Source organism: Coregonus lavaretus (genome assembly GCF_964263955.1).
Source record: "Coregonus lavaretus genome assembly, contig: HAP1_SCAFFOLD_204, whole genome shotgun sequence".
NCBI lineage: Eukaryota > Metazoa > Chordata > Actinopteri > Salmoniformes > Salmonidae > Coregonus > Coregonus lavaretus.
Window position 1 is genome coordinate 501,751 of NW_028163741.1, and position 21,740 is coordinate 523,490.

Genomic DNA, 21,740 nt, shown 5'->3' on the forward strand with positions numbered 1-21,740 from the left:
CAATAACCTAAAACACAAGGCCAAATCTACACTGGAGTTGCTTACCAAGAAGACCGTGAATGTTCCTGAGTGGCCTAGTTACAGTTTTGACTCAAATCTACTTGAAAATCTATGGCAAGACCTGAAAATGGTCACTTTGTCACTTTGGGGTATTGTGTGTAGATGGGTGAGATTATATATATTTTTAATCAATTTTCAATTCAGGCTGTAACAACAAAATGTGGAATAAATAAAGGGGTATGAATACTTTCTGAAGGCACTGTATATATATATCTCCCGCTCTCCCTCCTTTCAGAACCCTCTCCATTTCCAGATGCCGATGCATAACCCGGCCCTGCCCCAGGTGGAGCTGCTCTACTCCCTGTTGGTGATCAACAGCTGGTATGACGTCAGCCTCCTGCTCTGTCAGGAGTGGAACGTCTCCAGCTTCCTGGTTCGTCTCCGTAACAACACTAAGTTCCACCTGGGCTCTGTGGTCAACATCACCACCTCCAGTACCTCCTCTGGATCTCACCCCAACAGCTCTGTCTCCAAGGCTGACTTCTACACCTCTCTGCAGGGATACCTGGAGTCCATCAAGAAGTCCACGTCCACGGTGGTCACATTCGGCTGCGACATCCGGGACATCAAGAGGATCTTTAGCGTGGTGGCCAAGCTGGGCCTGATGCTGCCAGAGTACCACTGGGTGTTGGGGGACACGCAGGACTTGGAGGAGCTGAGGACCGAGGGGCTGCCGGCAGGTCTGCTGGCCCACGGCAGGATGGGGGCTCCCTCCCTCGATCATTACGTCCAGGATGGGCTGGAGCTCGTGGCCCGGGTGGTGGGGTCAGCTGCGTACCGCTCCCCTGAGCTAGCCCTCATCCCCTCCATCACCAACTGCATGGATACACAGAGCAGCCAGAGCAGGATCATGACCTCAGGGAAATATCTGGCCAGGTACAGTACTGATGCTGCTTCACTACTCCTATAAGCATTATTAAAGATGATTGTGGTGATTTAATCCTAGTGAATGGTTCAGGACAAAAGCTCTGTATTGTTCAATACCTGTTAATACATAACCTAGGGGAAATACTGTACGTCTCTTATAAAACGCCAACAACAACAGTAACCAGAGAGAGCTGAGATCCCCCTTACTATCTACATTTTACATTTTAGTCATTTAGCAGACGCTCTTATCCAGAGCGACTTACAGGAGCAATTAGGGTTAAGTGCCTTGCTTAAGGGCACATCGACAGATTTTTCACCTAGTCAGCTCGGGGATTAGAACCAGCGACCTTTCGGTTACTGGCACAACGCTCTTACCCACTAAGCTACCTGCCGCCCTAATCTCCAGATAGAGATATCTCCAGTCAGATCTGGAGAATGTCTGACCCCCTGATAGAGATATCTCCAGTCAGATCTGGAGAACCCCCTCTTTGCCTGTCCTGGCATCGGGGCTCAGGCCAAAAGAGCACAGAATGAGCCTGCCTTGTGCTGTTTAGAGCTCATCCCCGGAGCTAGGTTTAGATTAGCTAATACAATGCTGTCTGATGCTAATAAAATGCTGTCTGATGCTAATACAACGCTGTCTGACTAATACAATGCTGTCTGATGCTAATACAATGCTGTCTGATGCTAATACAATGCTGTCTGATGCTAATACAATGCTGTCCGATGCTAATACAATGCTGTCTGATGCTAATACAATGCTGTCTGATGCTAATACAATGCTGTCTGATGCTAATACAATGCTGTCTGATGCTAATACAATGCTGTCTGATGCTAATACAATGCTGTCTGATGCTAATACAATGCTGTCTGATGCTAATACAACGCTGTCTGATGCTAATACAATGCTGTCTGATGCTAATACAATGCTGTCTGATGCTAATACAATGCTGTCTGATGCTAATACAATGCTGTCTGATGCTAATACAACGCTGTCTGATGCTAATACAATGCTGTCTGATGCTAATACAACGCTGTCTGATGCTAATACAACGCTGTCTGATGCTAATACAATGCTGTCTGATGCTAATACAACGCTGTCTGATGCTAATACAATGCTGTCTGATGCTAATACAACGCTGTCTGATGCTAATACAATGCTGTCCGATGCTAATACAATGCTGTCTGATGCTAATACAATGCTGTCTGATGCTAATACAACGCTGTCTGATGCTAATACAATGCTGTCTGATGCTAATACAATGCTGTCTGATGCTAATACATTGATGTCTGATGCTAATACAACGCTGTCTGATGCTAATACAATGCTGTCTGATGCTAATACAATGCTATCTGATGATAATACAACGCTGTCTGATGCTAATACAATGCTGTCTGATGCTAATACAATGCTGTCTGATGATAATACAATGCTGTCTGATGATAATACAATGCTGTCTGATGCAGAGGTTTAGTCGAAATACCCTCAAGGTGAATACAGGTGTAAAGAATGATATGATTTGATTGAGATGCATGACCAGAATACAGTCCTACTCCACTGAGTGGTTTTCTGTTCTGGCCTAACCCTGAAATCTAAGCCTCACATTCACCCTTATCCTATAACTTCATCTGTTTTCTCTGCCCCCCCGCCCTCCCTGCAGGTTTCTGTCCAACACGTCATTTGACGGTCTGAGTGGTTTCATCTCGTCCCAGCAGGAGACAGTGATCTCCTCAGAGAGCCATCACTTCATCTGGTCCCTGCAACACGACCCCATAGGGAACCCCATGTGGACCAGGCTGGGCCGATGGAAGCAGAGCAGGGTGCTCTTGGACTATGCTTTCTGGACCAACAAAAAGGTGAGAGGGAGGAGCAGAGAGAGAGAGATGGAGAGAGAGAGAGAGAGAGAGAGAGGGGGGGGGGGGGGAGAGAGAGAGAGAGAGAGAGAGAGAGAGAGAGAGAGAGGGAGGGGGAGAGAGAGAGAGAGAGAGCGAGAGAGGGAGGGAGGGAGGGGGAGAGAGGGAGGGGAGAGAGAGGGAGGGGGAGAGAGAGGGGGGGCGCACAGTGTTGTGTTCGAGACCACCTAAAGTGAGACCGAACCAAGACCAAGACCGGAGCATGTCGAGTCCGAGTCGAAACCAAGACCGGAGGGGGGTGGGGGTGGGGGGGTGAGACCGAATCAAGACTGAGACCGGGAGAGGGGCAAGGGGTCCGAGAGCGAGTCGAGACCAGAAAAATGAGAGTCCAATTCAAGACCATGATTGTAATTGTGACTCGTTTCAGGAAACTAGGCGTATGTTACGTTTACATTTTACATTTTAGTCATTTAGCAGACGCTCTTAACCAGAGCGACTTACAGGAGCAATTAGGGTTAAGTGCCTTGCTCAAGGGCACATTAACGTCATTTAGCAGACGCTCTTAGCCAGAGCGACTCACAAATTGGTGCGTTCACCCTATAGCCAGTGGGATAACCACGTGTCACTACTTCACAGAAGAGCCATTTGAAAGTAAACATTTTTTAAAAATCAAAATACGTTTTTATGCAGAAATGCCTTCTGAAACGTGAACTTTCATGTGCCTTAATAACAAACTTGTATTCCATCTGTAAATACAAATACAATTGTTAAATTACGAGCCTAGTTGGTTTAGCCACAGAAAAATGGCGCCGGAGAGATGGCTGCCGTTTTACGGGCTGCTAACCAATTGTGCTATTGTGTGTGTTTTTTTGCGTTATTTGTAACTTATTTTGTACATAATGTTTCTGCCACCATCTCTTATGACCAAAAATAGATTCTGGATATCAGGACAGCGATTACTCACCTCGTACTGGACGAAGAGGGATTTACTTCAGACACCCGACAAGGCCCAAATCCTCGTCATTCGCAGGAGAAAGAGACTGAGATATCGGGGACGTAGGTCGGGGTGCCTTGTAAGGATACGACGGCGAGTGGGTAATCTGCCTCTACCATCAGTCCTATTAGCCAACGTACAATCATTGGATAACAAAATAGATGAGCTACGATCACAAATATCCTAACAATGGGACATTAAAAACTGTAATATCTTTTGTTTCACCGAGTCGTGGCTGAACAACGACATGGATAACATACAGCTGGCGGGGTTTTCAGTGCATCGGCAAGATAGAACAGCTGCCTTCGGTAAGACAAGGGGTGGCGGTCTGTGTATATTTGTAAACACCAGCTGGTGCACGATATCTAAGGAAGTCTCAAGGTTTTGCTCGCCTGAGGTAGAGTATCTCATGATAAGCTGTAGACCACACTATCTACCAAGAGAGTTTTCATCTATATTTTTCGTAGCTGTCTATTTACCACCACAAACCGATGCTGACACTTAGACCGCACTCAATGAGCTGTATAAGGCCTTAAGCCAGGGGTGTCAAACGTCCGGCCCGCGGGCCGGATTAGGCCCGCAAACGGGTTTAATCCGGCCCGCGAGATGATTTTGTAAAGTATAAAAATGCGCTGCAATTTTTCAATAAAATAAACTGCTGTTCCAATTGCGTCCACTGGATGGCGCAATAGCAATTGTGTTAAGCAAGCAAACTGTTTATACCGGGGCAGAGCAAGTAGGTCAAGTCTGTGTTTACTCACAGCCGAGACATCAGTGACGCTGTAGTGAAAGATAGCTACCTCATTGCTAATGAAATCGCAGTGGCTTCAAAACCATTTAGTGAGGGTGAATTTGTAAAAACATGCATGATGAAGGCAGCGGAGATTGTGTGCCCTGAAAAGCGTCAGGCTTTTGTAAATATCAGCCTGACAAGAAACACAGTTGCAGACAGGATTTCCGATCTTTCAGTGGATTTGGACAGCCAGTTGAAGCAAAAAGTAAAGTCATTTATTGCATTTTCGGTTGCAATTGATGAAAGCACGGACATTACAGATGTTGCACAACTGGCCATTTTCATCCGCGGAGTTGATGACACATTGACCGTCACCGAGGAGTTCGTGGAGTTGGTGCCGATGACAGATACAACGACAGCAGCTGATATTTTTACCGCACTCGTCGGCACGCTGGACAGGGTCGGAGTGGACTGGTCCCGCGCTGTCAGCCTGGCTACAGATGGTGCGCCCTCAATGATCGGGAAAAAAGCAGGCGTTGTGACAAAGTTCAGAGAGAAAGTGCAATCTGCAAATGGAGGACGTGATTTTTTGACTTTTCACTGTATTTTGCACCAGGAGGCTTTGTGTTGCAAGTCATTAAAGATGGATAACGTCATGAAGGTGGTCATCCAAACTGTTAATTTCATCCGATCCAGAAGCCTGAATCACCGTCAGTTTGACAGCCTTCTCAGAGAGAAAGACCACATCTATGGCCTGCCATACCACACTGAGGTAAGATGGTTAAGCCGAGGTGCTGAGGCGTTTCTTTGATTTACGAGAAGAAATTGAACAGTTCATGGAAGAAAAGGGCAAACCAGTGTTAGAATTCCATTCCGCAGAATGGATGCAGGACCTTGCATTTATGGTGGATGTTACAGAGCACCTGAATAACTTGAACAAACAGCTGCAAGGGCGCAACAAAGTTGTCACGCAGTATTATGACAGCATACGTTCTTTCAAGTTGAAGCTGTCATTGTGGGAGACGCAACTTGCCGGTGGTGATGCAGCTCACTTCCCCTGTCTGAAAAATGTGTGCGCGACCCAACATGTGGCAGACATGAAGCGGTTCAAAGATAAAATAACGGGACTGTTACGGGAGTTTGAGCAACGCTTTCAGATTTTTGGTGAACTGGAGAAAGACTTCAACGTTTTTTGCTCGCCATTCACCGTGAATCCCTTTGATCTGGCCGTCAGCATCCAACTTGAAATAATAGACTTGCAGTGTGACTCGGATTTGAAGGGCAAATTTGCCGCATCTGGCTTGGACACATTTAATCAGAATCTCTTGCCAGGTTACCCCAACTTGACAGCCCTCGCTGCAAAACTGTTGTGATGTTTGGAACCACATATCTTTGTGAGCAAGTTTTCTCTGTAATGAGCATAAATAAAACAAAGCTGCGCTCAAGGCTCACGCACAAGCACTTGAATCACATCCTGAAGTTGGCTGCCACTCAGGATGTGACGCCTGATATTGATGCGCTGGTGAAAGCTAAAAGATGCCAGGTATCAGGAGTCAAATAATCTATGCAACCCCACTTAAAGTGCTACATGAGACACCCTGATATAGTTCTGTGATCTGTGATATACTTCTGTGAATCACTGAGGCATTGTGTGTTTGTGTGTTCTTTGTCCTCAGAACTTTCAAATAACTTGAGGTGTTTTATGATTAATAGTGATGTTGTGCTTTTGGACACACTGTCCTCAGGCTCCAGCTTTATGTTTATATGTTTTTATGTTGATGTGCTATTGTTTTTAATTGATTTTATTTTATTTGTATATTTAACCTATTATTGACTCTGTGGTTCTTGCACTTGTTTGGGGAACAGGATTTCATTCTTTTTATCTACATTTCTGCCTGAGAAATGACCCCCTGATATAGTTCTGTGATCTGTGAAACAGTTCTGTTAATCACTGAGGCATTGTGTGTTTGTGTTCTTTTTCTTTAGAATTTTCAAATAAACTTGACGTGTTTTATGATTAATAGTGATGTTGTGCTTGTACTATGTTGGACACACTGTCGTCAGGCTCCAGCTTTATGTTGTATGTTGATCGTATTAAAACAAAGAAAACAATCTGAAGTTGTTGTTTTTAAGTTATATATACCATGATTTTTCCAGTCCGGCCCACTTGGGAATAGATTTTCCTCCATGTGGCCCCTGAGCTAAAATGAGTTTGACACCCCTGCCTTAAGCAAACAGGAAAACGCTCATCCAGAGGCGGCGCTCCAAGTGGCTGGGGACTTTAATGCAGGGAAACTTAAATCTGTTTTACCTCATTTCTACCAGCATGTTAAATGTGCAACCAGAGGAAAAAAACTATAGACCACCTTTACTCCACACACAGAGACGCATACAAAGCTCTCCCTCGCCCTCCATTTGGCAAATCTGACCATAATTCTATATTTTCCAGAATTCTTCAGATTTTTACATTTTAGTCATTTAGCAGACGGTCTTATCCAGAGCGACTTACAGTTAGCCATGGGATCCCCGTGGGATTGAAGAGTACAACACATCAGTCACTGGCTTCATCAATAAGTGCATCGATGATGTCGTCCCCACAGTGACCGTACGTACATACCCCAACCAGAAGCCATGGATTACAGGCAACATCCGCACTGGGCTAAAGGGTAGAGCTGTCGCATTCAAGGAGCGGGACTCTAACCCGGATGCTTATAAGGAATCCCTCTATGCCCTCCGACGAACCATCAAACAGGCAAAGAGTCAATACAGGACTAAGATTGAATCGTACTACACCGGCTCCGACGCTCGGAGGATGTGGCAGGGCTTGCAAACTATTACAGACTACAAAGGGAAGGACAGCCGCGAGCTGCCCAGTGAGAAAGCCTATCAGATGAGCTAAATTACTTCTATGCTCGCTTAGAGGCAAGCAACACTGAAGAATGTATGAGAGCATCAGCTGTTTCGGATGACTGTGTGATCACACTCTCCGTAGCCGATGTGAGTAAGACCTTTAAACAGGTCAACATTGACAAGGCCACAGGGCCAGATGGATTACCAGGACGTGTACTCCGAGCATGCGCAGACCAACTTGCAAGTTTCTTCACAGACATTTTCAACCTGTCCCTGACTGAGTCTGTAATACCAACATGTTTCAAGCAGACCACCATAGTCCCCGTGCCCAAGAACACTAAGATACCCTGCCTAAATTACCACAGACCTGTAGCACTCATGTCTGTAGCCATGAAGTGCACATCAACACCATTATCCCAGAAACCCTAGACAATTTGCATACCGCCCCAACAGATCCACAGATGATGCAATCTCTATTGCACTCCACACTGCCCTTTCCCACCTGGACAAAAGGAACACCTACAATATGTGAGAATGCTATTCATTGACTACAGCTCAGTGTTCAACACCATAGGTCCCTCAAAGCTCATCACTAAGCTAAGGACCCAGGGACTAAACATCTCCCTCTGCAACTGGATCCTGGACTTCCTGACGGGCCGAACCCCAGGTGGTAAGGGTAGATAACAACACATCTGCCACGCTGATCCTCAACACAGGGGCCCCTCAGGGGTGCGTGCTCAGTCCCCTCCTGTACTCCCTGTTCACACATGACTGTATGGCCAGTTATGACTCCAACACCATCATTAAGTTTGCAGACGACACAACAGGGGTAGGCCTGATCACCGACAACGATGATACAGCCTATAGGGAGGAGGTCAGAGACCTGGCCATGTGGTGCCAGGATAACAACCTCTCCCTCAACATGATCAAGGCAAAGGAGATGATTGTGGACTACAGGAAAAGGAGGACCGAGCACACCCTATTCTCATCGACGGGGCTGTAGTGGAGCAGGTTGAGAGCTTCAAGTTCCTTGGTATCCACATCACCAACAAACTATCATGGTCCAAACACACCAAGACAGTCGTGAAGAGTGCACAACAAAGTCTATTCCCCCCCACAGGAGACTGAAAAGATTTGGCATGGGTCCCCAGATCCTAAAAAAGTTCTACAGCTACACCATCAAGAGCATCCTGACGGGTTGCATCACTGCCTGGTATGGCAACTGCTCGGCCTCCGACCGCAAGGCACTACAGAGGGTAGTGCGTACGGTCCAGTACATCACTGGGGCCAAGCTTCCTGCCATCCAGGACCTCTATACCAGGCGGTGTCAGAGGAAGGCCCTAAAAATTGTCAAAGACTCCAGCCACCCTAGTCATAGACTGTTCTCTTTGCTATCGCACGGCAAGCAGTACCGGAGCGCCAAGTCTAAGTCCAAAATACTTCTTAACAGCTTCTACCCCCAAGCCATAAGTCTCCTGAACAGGTAATAAAATGGACACACAGACTATTTGCATTCCCCCCCACCCACCCCGTCTTTTACGCTGCTGCCAAATTGTATATTGTTTATTATCTATGCATAGTCACTTTAAATCTACCTACAGTGGCTTGTGAAAGTATTCACCCCCCTTGGCATTTTCCTATTTTGTTGCCTTACAACCTGGAATTAAAGTGGATTTTTTGGCGATTTGTATCATTTGATTTACACAACATCCCTACCACTTTGAAGATGCAACATATTTTTGATTGTGAAACAAATAAGAAATAAGACAAAAAAAAACAGAAAACTTGAGCATGCATAACTATTCACCCCCCACCCAAAGTCAATACTTTGTAGAGCCACCTTTTGCAGCAATTACAGCTGCAAGTCTCTTGGGGTATGTCTCTATAAGCTTGGCACATCTAGCCACTGGGATGTTTGCCCATTCTTCAAGGCAAAACTGCTCCAGCTACTTTAAGTTGGATGGGTTCCGCTGGTGTACAGCAATCTTTAAGTCATACCACAGATTCTCAATTGGATTGAGGTCTGGGCTTTGACTAGGCCATTCCACGACATTTAAATGTTTCCCCTTAAACCGCTTGAGTGTTGCTTTAGCAGTATGCTTAGGGTCATTGTCCTGCTGGAAGGTGAACCTCCGTCCCAGTCTCAAATCTCTGGAAGACTGAAACAGGTTTCCCTCAAGAATTTCCCTGTATTTAGTGCCATCCATCACTCCTTCAATTCTGACCAGTTTCCCAGTCCCTGCCGATGAAAAACATCCCCACAGCATGATGCTGCCACCACCATGCTTCACTGTGGGGATGGTGTTCTCGGGATGATGAGAGGTGTTGGTTTTGCGCCAGACGTAGCGTTTTCCTTGATGGCCAAAAAGCTCAATTTTAGTCTCATCTGACCAGAGTACCTTCTTCCATATGTTTGGGGGTCTCCCACATGCCTTTTGGTGAACACCAAACGTGTTTGCTTCATTTTCTCTTTAAGCAATGGCTTTTTTCTGGCCACTCTTCCGTAAAGCCCAGCTCTGTGGAGTGTACGGCTTAAAGTGGTCCTATGGACAGATACTCCAATCTCCGCTGTGGAGCTTTGCAGCTCCTTCAGGGTTATCTTTGGTCTCTTTGTTGCCTCTCTGATTAATGCCCTCCTTGCCTGGTCCGTGAGTTTTGGTGGGCGGCCCTCTCTTGGCAGGTTTGTTGTGGGGCCATATTCTTTCAATTTTTTAATCATGGATTTAATTGTGCTCCGTGGGATGTTCAAAGTTTCTGATATTTTTTTATAACCCAACCCTGATCTGTACTTCTCCACAACTTTGTCCCTGACCTGTTTGGAGAGCTCCTTGGTCTTCATGGTGCCGCTTGCTTGGTGCTGCCCCTTGCTTAGTGGTGTTGCAGGCTCTGGGGCCTTTCAGAACAGGTGTATATATACTGAGATCATGTGACAGATCATGTGACACTTAGATTACACACAGGTGGACTTTATTTAACTAATTATGTGACTTATGAAGGTAATTAGTTGCACCAGATCTTATTTAGGGGCTTCATAGCAAAGGGGGTGAATACATATGCACACACCACTTTTACGTTATTAATTTATTTGAAATTTTTTAAACAAGTTATTTTTTTAATTTCACTTCACCAACTTGGACTATTTTGTGTATGTCCATTACATGAAATCCATATAAAAATCCATTTCAATTACAGGTTGTAATGCAACAAAATAGGAAAAACGCCAAGGGGGCTGAATACTTTTGCAAGGCACTGTAGGTTGTTTTACCTCAATTACCTCTACTAACCTATGCCCCCACATATTGACTCTGTACCGGTAACCCCTGTATTTTGCCTCGCTACTGTTATTTTACTGCTGTTCTTTAATTATTTGTTATTTCTTTATCCATTTTTTACTGCATTGTTGGTTAAGGGCTTTTAAGTAAGCATTTCACTGTAAGGTCTACAGCTGTTGTTTTCGGCGCATGTGACAAATAACATGTGATTTGATTTGATGTTGAAAAGATAGCAACCTTCCCACTAGCCATGATTGGCTGTGATAATGAGTGGGCTGGACATGCCGAGAGATCGAGTTTTGAAATCAGTGGAATTAGAGTATAATAGTTTAGGAGATGGAGAAAACACCTGTCTCCGGATTACATCTTCAAACTAAGGGCAACCATGGCATCCGTGACAGAGAGGGAGAAGCGTCCGTCCATGTATACGGGTAAGATATTACACGTTTTAAATAGTCAGAAAGTCATTTTCTTTTGGCTGTCTCGCTAGCTAATGTTACGTGTACGATCTGTGTAATAATATTATTCGTATCTCAGAGCCATTTGCTTAAGCAATGGCTTTTTTCTGGCCTCTCTTCCGTAAAGCCCAGCTCTGTGGAGTGTACATCGTAATTAAATTATTGCCAGCAGCACAGTTGCAGCAACCAACTCTCTGGATAACATAAAAACAGCCTAACCAGGTCTGCTAGGGTGAGTAGAATGGTCAGAGTGAGCTGTTCTCTCATTTGTGTCTGGAAGTAGCTAGCAAGCTAGCCAACGTTAGCCAGTTAGCTTGGATGCTTGGCTGCTGTTGTTGTGTACGATCTTTGTAGTACTATTATTCGTATCTCAGAGCCATTTGCTTTGCTAGTTATAGCCTAATATTAGCTAGCTAACATTGAACCTGGTTGGTTAGCCACCTGCAGATTCATGCAGGGTAGTAACGTCATGAGTTGGGATTATGGTTAATTGTTTAGCTAGCTAGCTACATGTCTTATCAAAAGACTCCACTATGCAAGTAACCATTTCAATAGAATGTTCATGATGTCAATGTGACAACTGTTGAATGACATAGCTGGTAAATTCGCTCTGGCTATCTACTCCGATTTCAGAGCATTCTCGTCTGAGTGTGCAAGAGCGCAGAATAACTGATGAATTTACGAACGCTCAATACCCATTGAATATGGCCTTTGTCAGTAAACGTTGTCAAAAAAGCATAATTAAATAGTTGCCAGCAGCACAGTTACAGTCACCAACTCTCTGGATAACATAAAAACAGCCTAACCAGCTTTGCTAGGGTGAGTAAAATGGTCAGAGTGAGCTGTTTTCTCATTTGTGTCTGGAAGTAGCTAGACAACGTTAGCTTGGGTGCTTGACTGCTGTTGTTAGGACAGAATGCTCGGATCAACCCTACTCTTCGGCCAGAGCGTCCAGTGTGCGCTCCAAACACTCAGAGAGCGAAACACTCTGAATTTACAAACGGACAAACTGACAACGCTCTGAGTTTATGGGCGGGGCTATAGCTTAAGAGGGTGTGAACGATGCTGAATGGGTGTAAACAAAGAAGAGCTCTCCAGTAGGTGTACCAAAACATTCAAAGGCCATTTTCTCAAAAGTGAGGTTACAAGTTTATCAACTTTCAAAGGAGAATGACTTTCCCATTGTTCCTCAACTGTAGTGTATGATGTACCATTTTCTAGCTCTGAGTCTCTACTTTTATCCAATGTAAAAAACACAATTTCAAATTTTGCTATAGAAGACCAAATCGAGCCGGTCGGTCACAATTGTGTCAAATCGCCACCATAATAAGAGTTCAAAATTTCATTATTTCTGTGTTCATATTTCAGAAGAACATATGGGTTCTTAGACATTCAGAACGGTGAAAAGATGCATGCTGAGGGCAAACAGAGAGCCACTCTACAAATGATCACTAACCTAAACAGGTCTATAATAGAAAGAAATCATATGTTCCAACTTCCCCCAGTCTTCCCTTACTAATGGGTATGTTCAACTTCAAACTGCTGTTGCTATGGTTATCCTCTCTTTTACTGCTGCTGTTGCTATGGTTATCCTCTCTTTTACTGCTGCTGTTGCTATGGTTATCCTCTCTTTTACTGCTGCTGTTGCTACGGTTATCCTCTCTTTTACTGCTGCTGTTGCTACGGTTATCCTCTCTTTTACTGCTGCTGTTGCTACGGTTATCCTCTCTTTTCCACCTCCCTCATTTTTTCTTTCTTTCTCTCTCTCTCCTTCCCTCTCCCTCACTCCTTCTACCCCTCCCTCCCTCCCTCCCTCCCTCCCTCCCTCCCTCCCTCCCTCCCTCCCTCCCTAATGGACTATGCTGCCTAGTCTAACAAACAGTCGTCCTATCAGGGCGTGGACTGGAGGTACCCATCACGGCTCCATCTGCGGGTGGTCACCCTGGTGGAGCACCCCTTCGTCTTCACCCGGGAGGTGGATGAGGACGGTCTCTGTCCCGCTGGTCAGCTCTGCCTGGACCCCCTCACCAACAACACAGCCCTGCTCCAGTCCCTCTTCCTCCAGGGGCCTAATGACAGCATTCCCATGAAGTATAAGAAGTGTTGCTATGGTTATTGCATAGACCTCTTAGAGAAACTGGCGGAGGACATAGGCTTCGACTTCGACCTGTATATTGTAGGTGACGGAAAGTACGGTGGGTTTAAGAACAGGCGCTGGACAGGGCTGGTGGGGGATCTTCTCAGTGGAGCGGCCCACCTGGCGGTCACATCCTTCAGTATAAACTCGGCCCGGAGCAGGGTTATAGACTTCACCTCCCCGTTCTTCTCCACCTCTCTGGGCATCCTGGTGCGGAGCCGGGACACGGCCGCGCCCATCGGGGCCTTCATGTGGCCCCTGCACTGGTCCATGTGGCTGGGAATCTTCATCTCTCTACACGTCACGGCCGTGTTCCTCACCGTCTACGAGTGGAACAGCCCGTTTGGGATGACGCCGCGAGGCAGGAACAGAGATAAGGTGTTCTCATTCTCCTCGGCTCTGAACGTCTGCTATGCCATCCTGTTCGGCCGTACGGCTGCCATTAAGCCTCCTAAGTGCTGGACGGGTCGGTTCCTCATGAATCTCTGGGCTATCTTCTGCCTGTTCTGTCTCTCCACCTACACAGCGAACCTGGCCGCCGTCATGGTGGGGGAGAAGACCTTCGAGCAACTCTCAGGAATACACGATCCAAAGGTAAGAAAGGCTACTCAGCTTTATTAACTTAATCATTTAAATATATGCTGTGTAGATGAGTACTACTTGCAGTACAGGCATAAATAGTGCATCATAGGGTGTTGTGGGGCTGAGGCTGGGCATGGAGCTGGGGCTGGGGAGAGGAGCCGGGGGAGAGGAGCCTGGGGAGAGGGGCTGGGGAGAGGGGCTAGGGGAGAGGGGCTATGGAGAGGGGCCTGGGGAGAGGGGCTGGGGAGGGTGGCTGGGGTATGGGTATGGGGCTGGGACTGGATGAGGCATAAGGTTCAGGAGGTTATGGATTTTACAATGGAGAGGAGTTGAAGTCAAAAATATATTTTTGAAAAGAGTCAAGTAGATCTATGAGGGTTGTAGTGTTGTGGAGAGTTCCAGTTTAAAGTGCAGTATCATCACAATGAATCAGTTCTAAGTAGCCTGGGGTGGTCCTAGTGGTCTACGCCGCCTCCAGAATAGGTCATATAATGTACCAGTGTGAATGTGGGATGGAATCCGACCCACTGCTATTCTAGCACACCCTCTCCTCCTATCTTTCCTGTAAGTCTTTCACTGTCCTGTCTAAACAATATATGTGAAACGGCTGGACAGCACAACTCCTTTAGAAATAAAACAAATAACAATCACAGTTTAAAGGTGACAGGAGCTAAGAGAGCTCTGTAACAGGTACAGGAGGTAATAGACCACAGTAACAGGAGGTAATAAACCTTAGTAACAGTTACAGGAGATAATAGACCACAGTTACAGGAGGTAATAGACCTTAGTAACAGTTACAGGAGATATTAGACTACAGTAACAGTTACAGGAGGTAATAGACCACAGTTACAGGAGGTAATAGACCTTAGTAACAGTTACAGGAGATATTAGACTACAGTAACAGTTACAGTTGGTAATAGGTCACAGTTACAGGAGGTAATAGACCACAGTTACAGGAGGTACTAGACCACGTAGACCACAGTAACAGTTACAGGAGGTACTAGACCACGTAGACCACAGTAAGAGTTACATATTTTCTGTTCTTCCAGCTTCATCACCCATCACAGGGGTTCCGCTTCGCGACGGTCCGGGAGAGCAGTGCTGAGGATTACCTGAAGAAAAGCTTTCCAGAGATGCACGGATACATGACACGATACAATGTACCAGCAACCCCAGATGGAATAGAACATCTGAAGTGAGTCAAGATTATACAATACTGACTCATCACTCATAACAGTTACAGGAGGTGATAGGACTGTTGTGTGGACCTCTGGCAGTCTCTATGGGGGTGCCACAGGGTTCAATTCTCGGGCCGACTCTATTCTCCGTGTATATCAATGATGTCGCACTTGCTGCTGGTGACTCTCAGATCCACCTCTACGCAGACGACACCATTTTGTATACATCTGGCCCTTCACTGGACACTGAGTTAACAAACCTCCAAACGAGCTTCAACGCCATACAACTGGCCTCCAACTGCTCTTAAACACTAGTAAAACTAAATGCATGCTCTTCAATCGAACGCTGCTTGCACCCGCTCGCCCGACTAGAATCACTACTCTCGGCGGGTCTGACTTAGAATATGTGGACAACTACAAACACCTAGGTGTCTGGTTAGACCGTAAACTCTCCTTCCAGACTCACATTAAGCATCTCCAATCCAAAGTTAAATCCAGAATCGGCATCCTATTTCGCAACAAAGCCTCCTTCACTCATGCTGCTAACATGCCCTCGTAAAACTGACTATCCTACCGATCCTTGACTTCGGCGATGTCATTTACAAAATAGCCTCCAACACTCTACTCAGCAAATTGGATGTAGTCTATCACAGTGCCATCCGTTTTGTCTCCAAAGCCCCATATACTACCCACCATTGTGGCCTGTACGCTCTTGTTGGCTGGTCCTCACTACATACAGTGGGGGGAAAAAGTATTTAGTCAGCCACCAATTGTGCAAGTTCTCCCACTTAAAAAGATGAGAGAGGCCTGTAATTTTCATCATAGGTACACGTCAACTATGACAGACAAAATGAGAAAATAAAATCCAGAAAATCACATTGTAGGATTTTTAATGAATTTATTTGCAAATTATGGTGGAAAATAAGTATTTGGTCACCTACAAACAAGCAAGATTTCTGGCTCTCACAGACCTGTAACTTCTTCTTTAAGAGGCTTCTCTGTCCTCCACTCGTTACCTGTATTAATGGCACCTGTTTGAACTTGTTATCAGTATAAAAGACACCTGTCCACAACCTCAAACAGTCACACTCCAAACTCCACTATGGCCAAGACCAAAGAGCTGTCAAAGGACACCAGAAACAAAATTGTAGACCTGCACCAGGCTGGGAAGACTGAATCTGCAATAGGTAAGCAGCTTGGTTTGAATAAATCAACTGTGGGAGCAATTATTAGCAAATGGAAGACATACAAGACCACTGATATTCTCCCTCAATCTGGGGCTCCACGCAAGATCTCACCCCATGGGGTCAAAATGATCACAAGAACGGTGAGCAAAAATCCCAGAACCACACGGGGGGACCTAGTGAATGACCTGCAGAGAGCTGGGACCAAAGTAACAAAGCCTACCATCAGTAACACACTACGCCGCCAGGGACTCAAATCCTGCAGTGCCAGACGTGTCCCCCTGCTTAAGCCAGTACATGTCCAGGCCCGTCTGAAGTTTCCTAGAGTGCATTTGGAGTATCCAGAAGAGGATTGGGAGAATGTCATATGGTCAGATGAAACCAAAATAGAACTTTTTGGTAAAAACTCAACTCGTCGTGTTTGGAGGACAAAGAATGCTGAGTTGCATCCAAAGAACACCATACCTACTGTGAAGCATGGGGGTGGAAACATCATGCTTTGGGGCTGTTTTTCTGCAAAGGGACCAGGACAACTGATCCGTGTAAAGGAAAGAATGAATGGGGCCATGTATCGTGAGATTTTGAGTGAAAACCTCCTTCCATCAGCAAGGGCATTGAAGATGAAACGTGGCTGGGTCTTTCAGCATGACAATGATCCCAAACACACCACCCGGGCAACGAAGGAGTGGCTTCGTAAGAAGCATTTCAAGGTCCTGGAGTGGCCTAGCCAGTCTCCAGATCTCAACCCCATAGAAAACTTTGGAGGGTGTTGAAAGTCCGTGTTGCCCAGCGACAGCCCCAAAACATCACTGCTCTAGAGGAGATATGCATGGAGGAATGTGTCACACCCTGGCTCTGGGGACTCTATATGTTGAGCCAGGGTGTGTAGATTCTATGTGGTTTTGTTCTATGTTCACAGTCTAGTATTGTATTTCTATGTTGGCCAGAGTGGTTCCCAATCAGAGGCAACGAGTGTCAGCTGTTGCTGGTTGTCTCTGATTGGGAGCCATATTTAGACAGGCTGTGTTCCCACAGTGGTTGTGGGATCTTGTTCCTTTTGGTTTGTTCCGTGTTGGTTGTTTAACCTAGGACGTCACGTTGTTCGTTTATTGTTTTGTTCTTGTTATCACTAAAGATAATAAAGTATGTTCGCTCATCACGCTGCGCCTTGGTCTACTCCGTTCAACGATCGTGACAGAAGATCCCACCATACCAGGACCAAGCAGCGTGTCCAGGAGCAGGCAGCCTGGACGTGGGAGCAGATAATGGACGGGCAGGGGTCCTGGACCTGGGAGGAAATCCAGGCCGGGATGGATCGCCGTCCATGGAAGGAGACGGTGGAGGCGCGACGGAGAGAGGAGCAACGGCGTCAACAGTGTCGTCGTCGGACGGACGAGAGGCAACCCCAAAACATTTTTAGGGGGGGGCACACGGCATGGGCGACGGGGCAGCAGGAGGCAGCTACAGGGCGTATTAGGAGGTTAGGTGAGGAGGCCACCAGGTTAAGGGGGCTATTGGTCCAGAGGGAGCAGGAGTTAGTGGTTCAGAGGGTGGAGCTACTGGAGGCGATAAGGGAGAGGGTGAGAGTAGAGGCACGGCGAGAGGAACTGTGTAGGCAGCTGAGGGAGCGGAGGGTTATGACGAAACCCAGTCCCGCTCCTCACACCAAGCAAGTGGTGTGCGTCACCAGTCCGGTCCGGCCCGTTCCTGCTCCCCGCACTAAGTTCATGGTGCACGTCGCCAGCCCGGCCCGGCCTGTTCCTGCCCCTCGCACCAAGCCTTCGGTGCGCGTCGCCAGCCCGGCTCAGCCTTTTCCTGCCACTCGCACCAAGCCTACGGTGCGCGTCGCCAGCCCGGCCCGGCCTGTTCCTGCCACTCGCACCAAGCCTACGGTGCGCGTCGCCAGCCCGGCCCGGCCTGTTCCTGCCACTCGCACCAAGCCTACGGTGCACGTCGCCAGCCCGGCCCGGCCTGTTCCTGCCACTCGCACCAAGCCTACGGTGCGCTTCGCCAGCCCAGCCCGGCCTGTTCCTACTCCCCGCACCAAGCTAACGGTGCGCGTCGCCAGCCCAGCCTGGCCTGTTCCTGCTCCCCGCACCAAGCTAATGGTGCGCGTCGCCAGCCCGGCCCGGCCTGTTCCTGTTCCCCGCACCAAGCTAATGGTGCGCGTCGCCAGCCCGGCCCGGCCTGTTCCTGCCACTCGCACCAAGCCTACAGTGCGCGTCGCCAGCCCGGCCCGGCCTGTTCCTGCCACTCGCACCAAGCGTACGGTGCGCGTCGCCAGCACGGCCCGGCCTGTTCCTGCCACTCGCACCAAGCCTACGGTGTTCGTCGCCAGCCCGGCCCGGCCTGTTCCTGCCACTCGCACCAAGCCTACGGTGCGCGTCGCCAGCCCGGCCCTCCTCTCTCCGTCGCGCCTCCACCGTCTCCTTCCATGGACGGCGATCCATCCCGGCCTGGATTTCCTCCCAGGTCCAGGACCCCTGCCCGTCCATTATCTGCTCCCACGTCCAGGCTGCCTGCTCCTGGACACGCTGCTTGGTCCTGGTATGGTGGGATCTTCTGTCACGATCGTTGAACGGAGTAGACCAAGGCGCAGCGTGATGAGCAAATCGCACTGCTTTGCTTTATCTTGGCCAGGTCGCAGTTGTAAATGAGAACTTGTTCTCAACTGGCTTTCCTGGTTAAATAAAGGTGAAATAAAAAAATAAAAATAAAAATAACATGGGTACCAAGACAAGACAATACAATTCTGACTCATCACAGCTTTAACATGAGTACCAAGACAATACAGGCTTCATATAGGGAGACTTCATAACTGTTGTGAATATGTCCCACAGGGTCAGATTTAACACGTTTTGTACTCCAGTAAAACAAAGCTACACCATTTCACTGTCTACACCTACACTTAGACTTAATGTTTTATTCCTCTCCGACAATAACAGGTCAATATGTTTTATTCCCCTCTGACAATAACAGGTCAATATGTTTTATTCCTCTCTGACAATAACAGGTCAATATGTTTTATTCCTCTCCGACAATAACAGGTCAATATGTTTTATTCCTCTCCGACAATAACAGGTCAATATGTTTTATTCCTCTCTGACAATAACAGGTCAATATGTTTTATTCCTCTCTGACAATAACAGATCAATATGTTTTATTCCTCTCCGACAATAACAGGTCAATATGTTTTATTCCTCTCTGACAATAACAGGTCAATATGTTTTATTCCTCTCCGACAATAACAGGTCAATATGTTTTATTCCTCTCTGACAATAACAGGTCAATATGTTTTATTCCTCTCTGACAATAACAGGTCAATATGTTTTATTCCTCTCTGCCAATAACAGGTCAATATGTTTTATTCCTCTCTGCCAATAACAGGTCAATATGTTTTATTCCTCTCTGACAATAACAGGTCAATATGTTTTATTCCTCTCTGCCAATAACAGGTCAATATGTTTTATTCCTCTCTGCCAATAACAGGTCAATATGTTTTATTCCTCTCTGCCAATAACAGGTCAATATGTTTAATTCCTCTCCGACAATAACAGGTCAATATGTTTTATTCCTCTCTGACAATAACAGGTCAATATGTTTTATTCCTCTCTGACAATAACAGGTCAATATGTTTTATTCCTCTCTGCCAATAACAGGTCAATATGTTTTATTCCTCTCTGCCAATAACAGGTCAATATGGAATGTGTCCAGCTATCATCAATACATGAGTAACAGCATTAGTGGCACTGGGCTCTGTTCACTGCCAGCCTCTCCAGTGCTACACGTATTGGGCTCTGTTCACTGCCAGCCTCTCCAGTGCTACACGTATTGGGCTCTGTTCACTGCCAGCCTCTCCAGTGCTACACGTATTGGGCTCTGTTCACTGCCAGCCTCTCCAGTGCTACACGTATTGGGCTCTGTTCACTGCCAGCCTCTCCAGTGCTACACGTATTGGGCTCTGTTCACTGCCAGCCGCTCCAGTGCTACACGTATTGGGCTCTGTTCACTGCCAGCCTCTCCAGTGCTACACGTATTGGGCTCTGTTCACTGCCAGCCTCTCCAGTGCTACACGTATTGGGCTCTGTTCACTGCCAGCCGCTCCAGTGCTACACGTATTGGGCTCTGTTCACTGCCAGCCTCTCCAGTGCTACACGTATTGGGCTCTGTTCACTGCCAGCCGCTCCAGTGCTACACGTATTGGGCTCTGTTCACTGCCAGCCGCTCCAGTGCTACACGTATTGGGCTCTGTTCACTGCCAGCCTCTCCAGTGCTACACGTATTGGGCTCTGTTCACTGCCAGCCTCTCCAGTGCTACACGTATTGGGCTCTGTTCACTGCCAGCCTCTCCAGTGCTACACGTATTGGGCTCTGTTCACTGCCAGCCTCTCCAGTGCTACACGTATTGGGCTCTGTTCACTGCCAGCCGCTCCAGTGCTACACGTATTGGGCTCTGTTCACTGCCAGCCTCTCCAGTGCTACACGTATTGGGCTCTGTTCACTGCCAGCCGCTCCAGTGCTACACGTATTGGGCTCTGTTCACTGCCAGCCGCTCCAGTGCTACACGTATTGGGCTCTGTTCACTGCCAGCCTCTCCAGTGCTACACGTATTGGGCTCTGTTCACTGCCAGCCTCTCCAGTGCTACACGTATTGGGCTCTGTTCACTGCCAGCCTCTCCAGTGCTACACGTATTGGGCTCTGTTCACTGCCAGCCTCTCCAGTGCTACACGTATTGGGCTCTGTTCACTGCCAGCCTCTCCAGTGCTACACATATTGGGCTCTGTTCACTGCCAGCCTCTCCAGTGCTACACGTATTGGGCTCTGTTCACTGCCAGCCTCTCCAGTGCTACACGTATTGGGCTCTGTTCACTGCCAGCCTCTCCAGTGCTACACGTATTGGGCTCTGTTCACTGCCACCCTCTCCAGTGCTACACGTATTTGAAACCCAGGTCCACAGGAGCTGCTGTGTGCCACTATGTGCCCTTTGACCCTCTCCAATATCTGCTACCCAATCTGAAACTGTTTCTCAAGTCATCTCACATCTTCTCTGGAGCAGAGCAGAGTTACTGGAGCTGAGGGCAGAAGGCTGGGGGGCTGAGGGCAGGTTGGGTGTGATTAAATATACCTTTCTCTCTGTGTCGGGGGGTGGGGTGGGGGGGTGGGGGGGTGGGGGAGGACTATTCTATGCCTGAAGAATGGCACCTGCTCGACACTGATAAGATCCTTCTGGAATGTATTTTGATAAGGACGTGCACACTGTATCCGCTTGCCTGAGTTTCTTTCAGAGACAGAAATAGTCCTCCCACATTTACTATATCCAACAATATATATTAGTATGCATTGACATGTGGACACCTGGAACTAAAACAGAGCTAACGGCAGGCAGCTTTGCGTTGGGCCAGTTACCGAAATGTCGCTGGTTCGAATCCCCGAGCTGACTAGATGAAAAGTCTGTCTGTGGCCTTGAGCAAGGCACTTAACCCTAACTGCTCCTATAAGTCTCTCTGGATAAGAGTGTCTGATAAATGACTAAAATGTTAAATGTCTAACATCAGTAGGTTGAATTTATT

General features: G+C 47.3%; 1 protein-coding gene across 1 annotated transcript in view; it reads left to right on the top strand.

Moving 5' to 3' along the window:
- The window catches only part of LOC311117814 (glutamate receptor ionotropic, NMDA 3A-like), a gene marked incomplete at both ends in the record, with an annotated part of 85,647 nt that overhangs the window by 35,897 nt on the left and 28,010 nt on the right, over positions 1-21,740 (top strand). The window contains 4 exons of the mRNA XM_084192722.1: positions 296-936; positions 2,589-2,784; positions 12,971-13,819; positions 14,857-15,002. Coding sequence (XP_084048848.1) covers positions 296-936; positions 2,589-2,784; positions 12,971-13,819; positions 14,857-15,002 — 1,832 coding nt within the window. The remainder of the gene's footprint in view (positions 1-295; positions 937-2,588; positions 2,785-12,970; positions 13,820-14,856; positions 15,003-21,740) is intronic.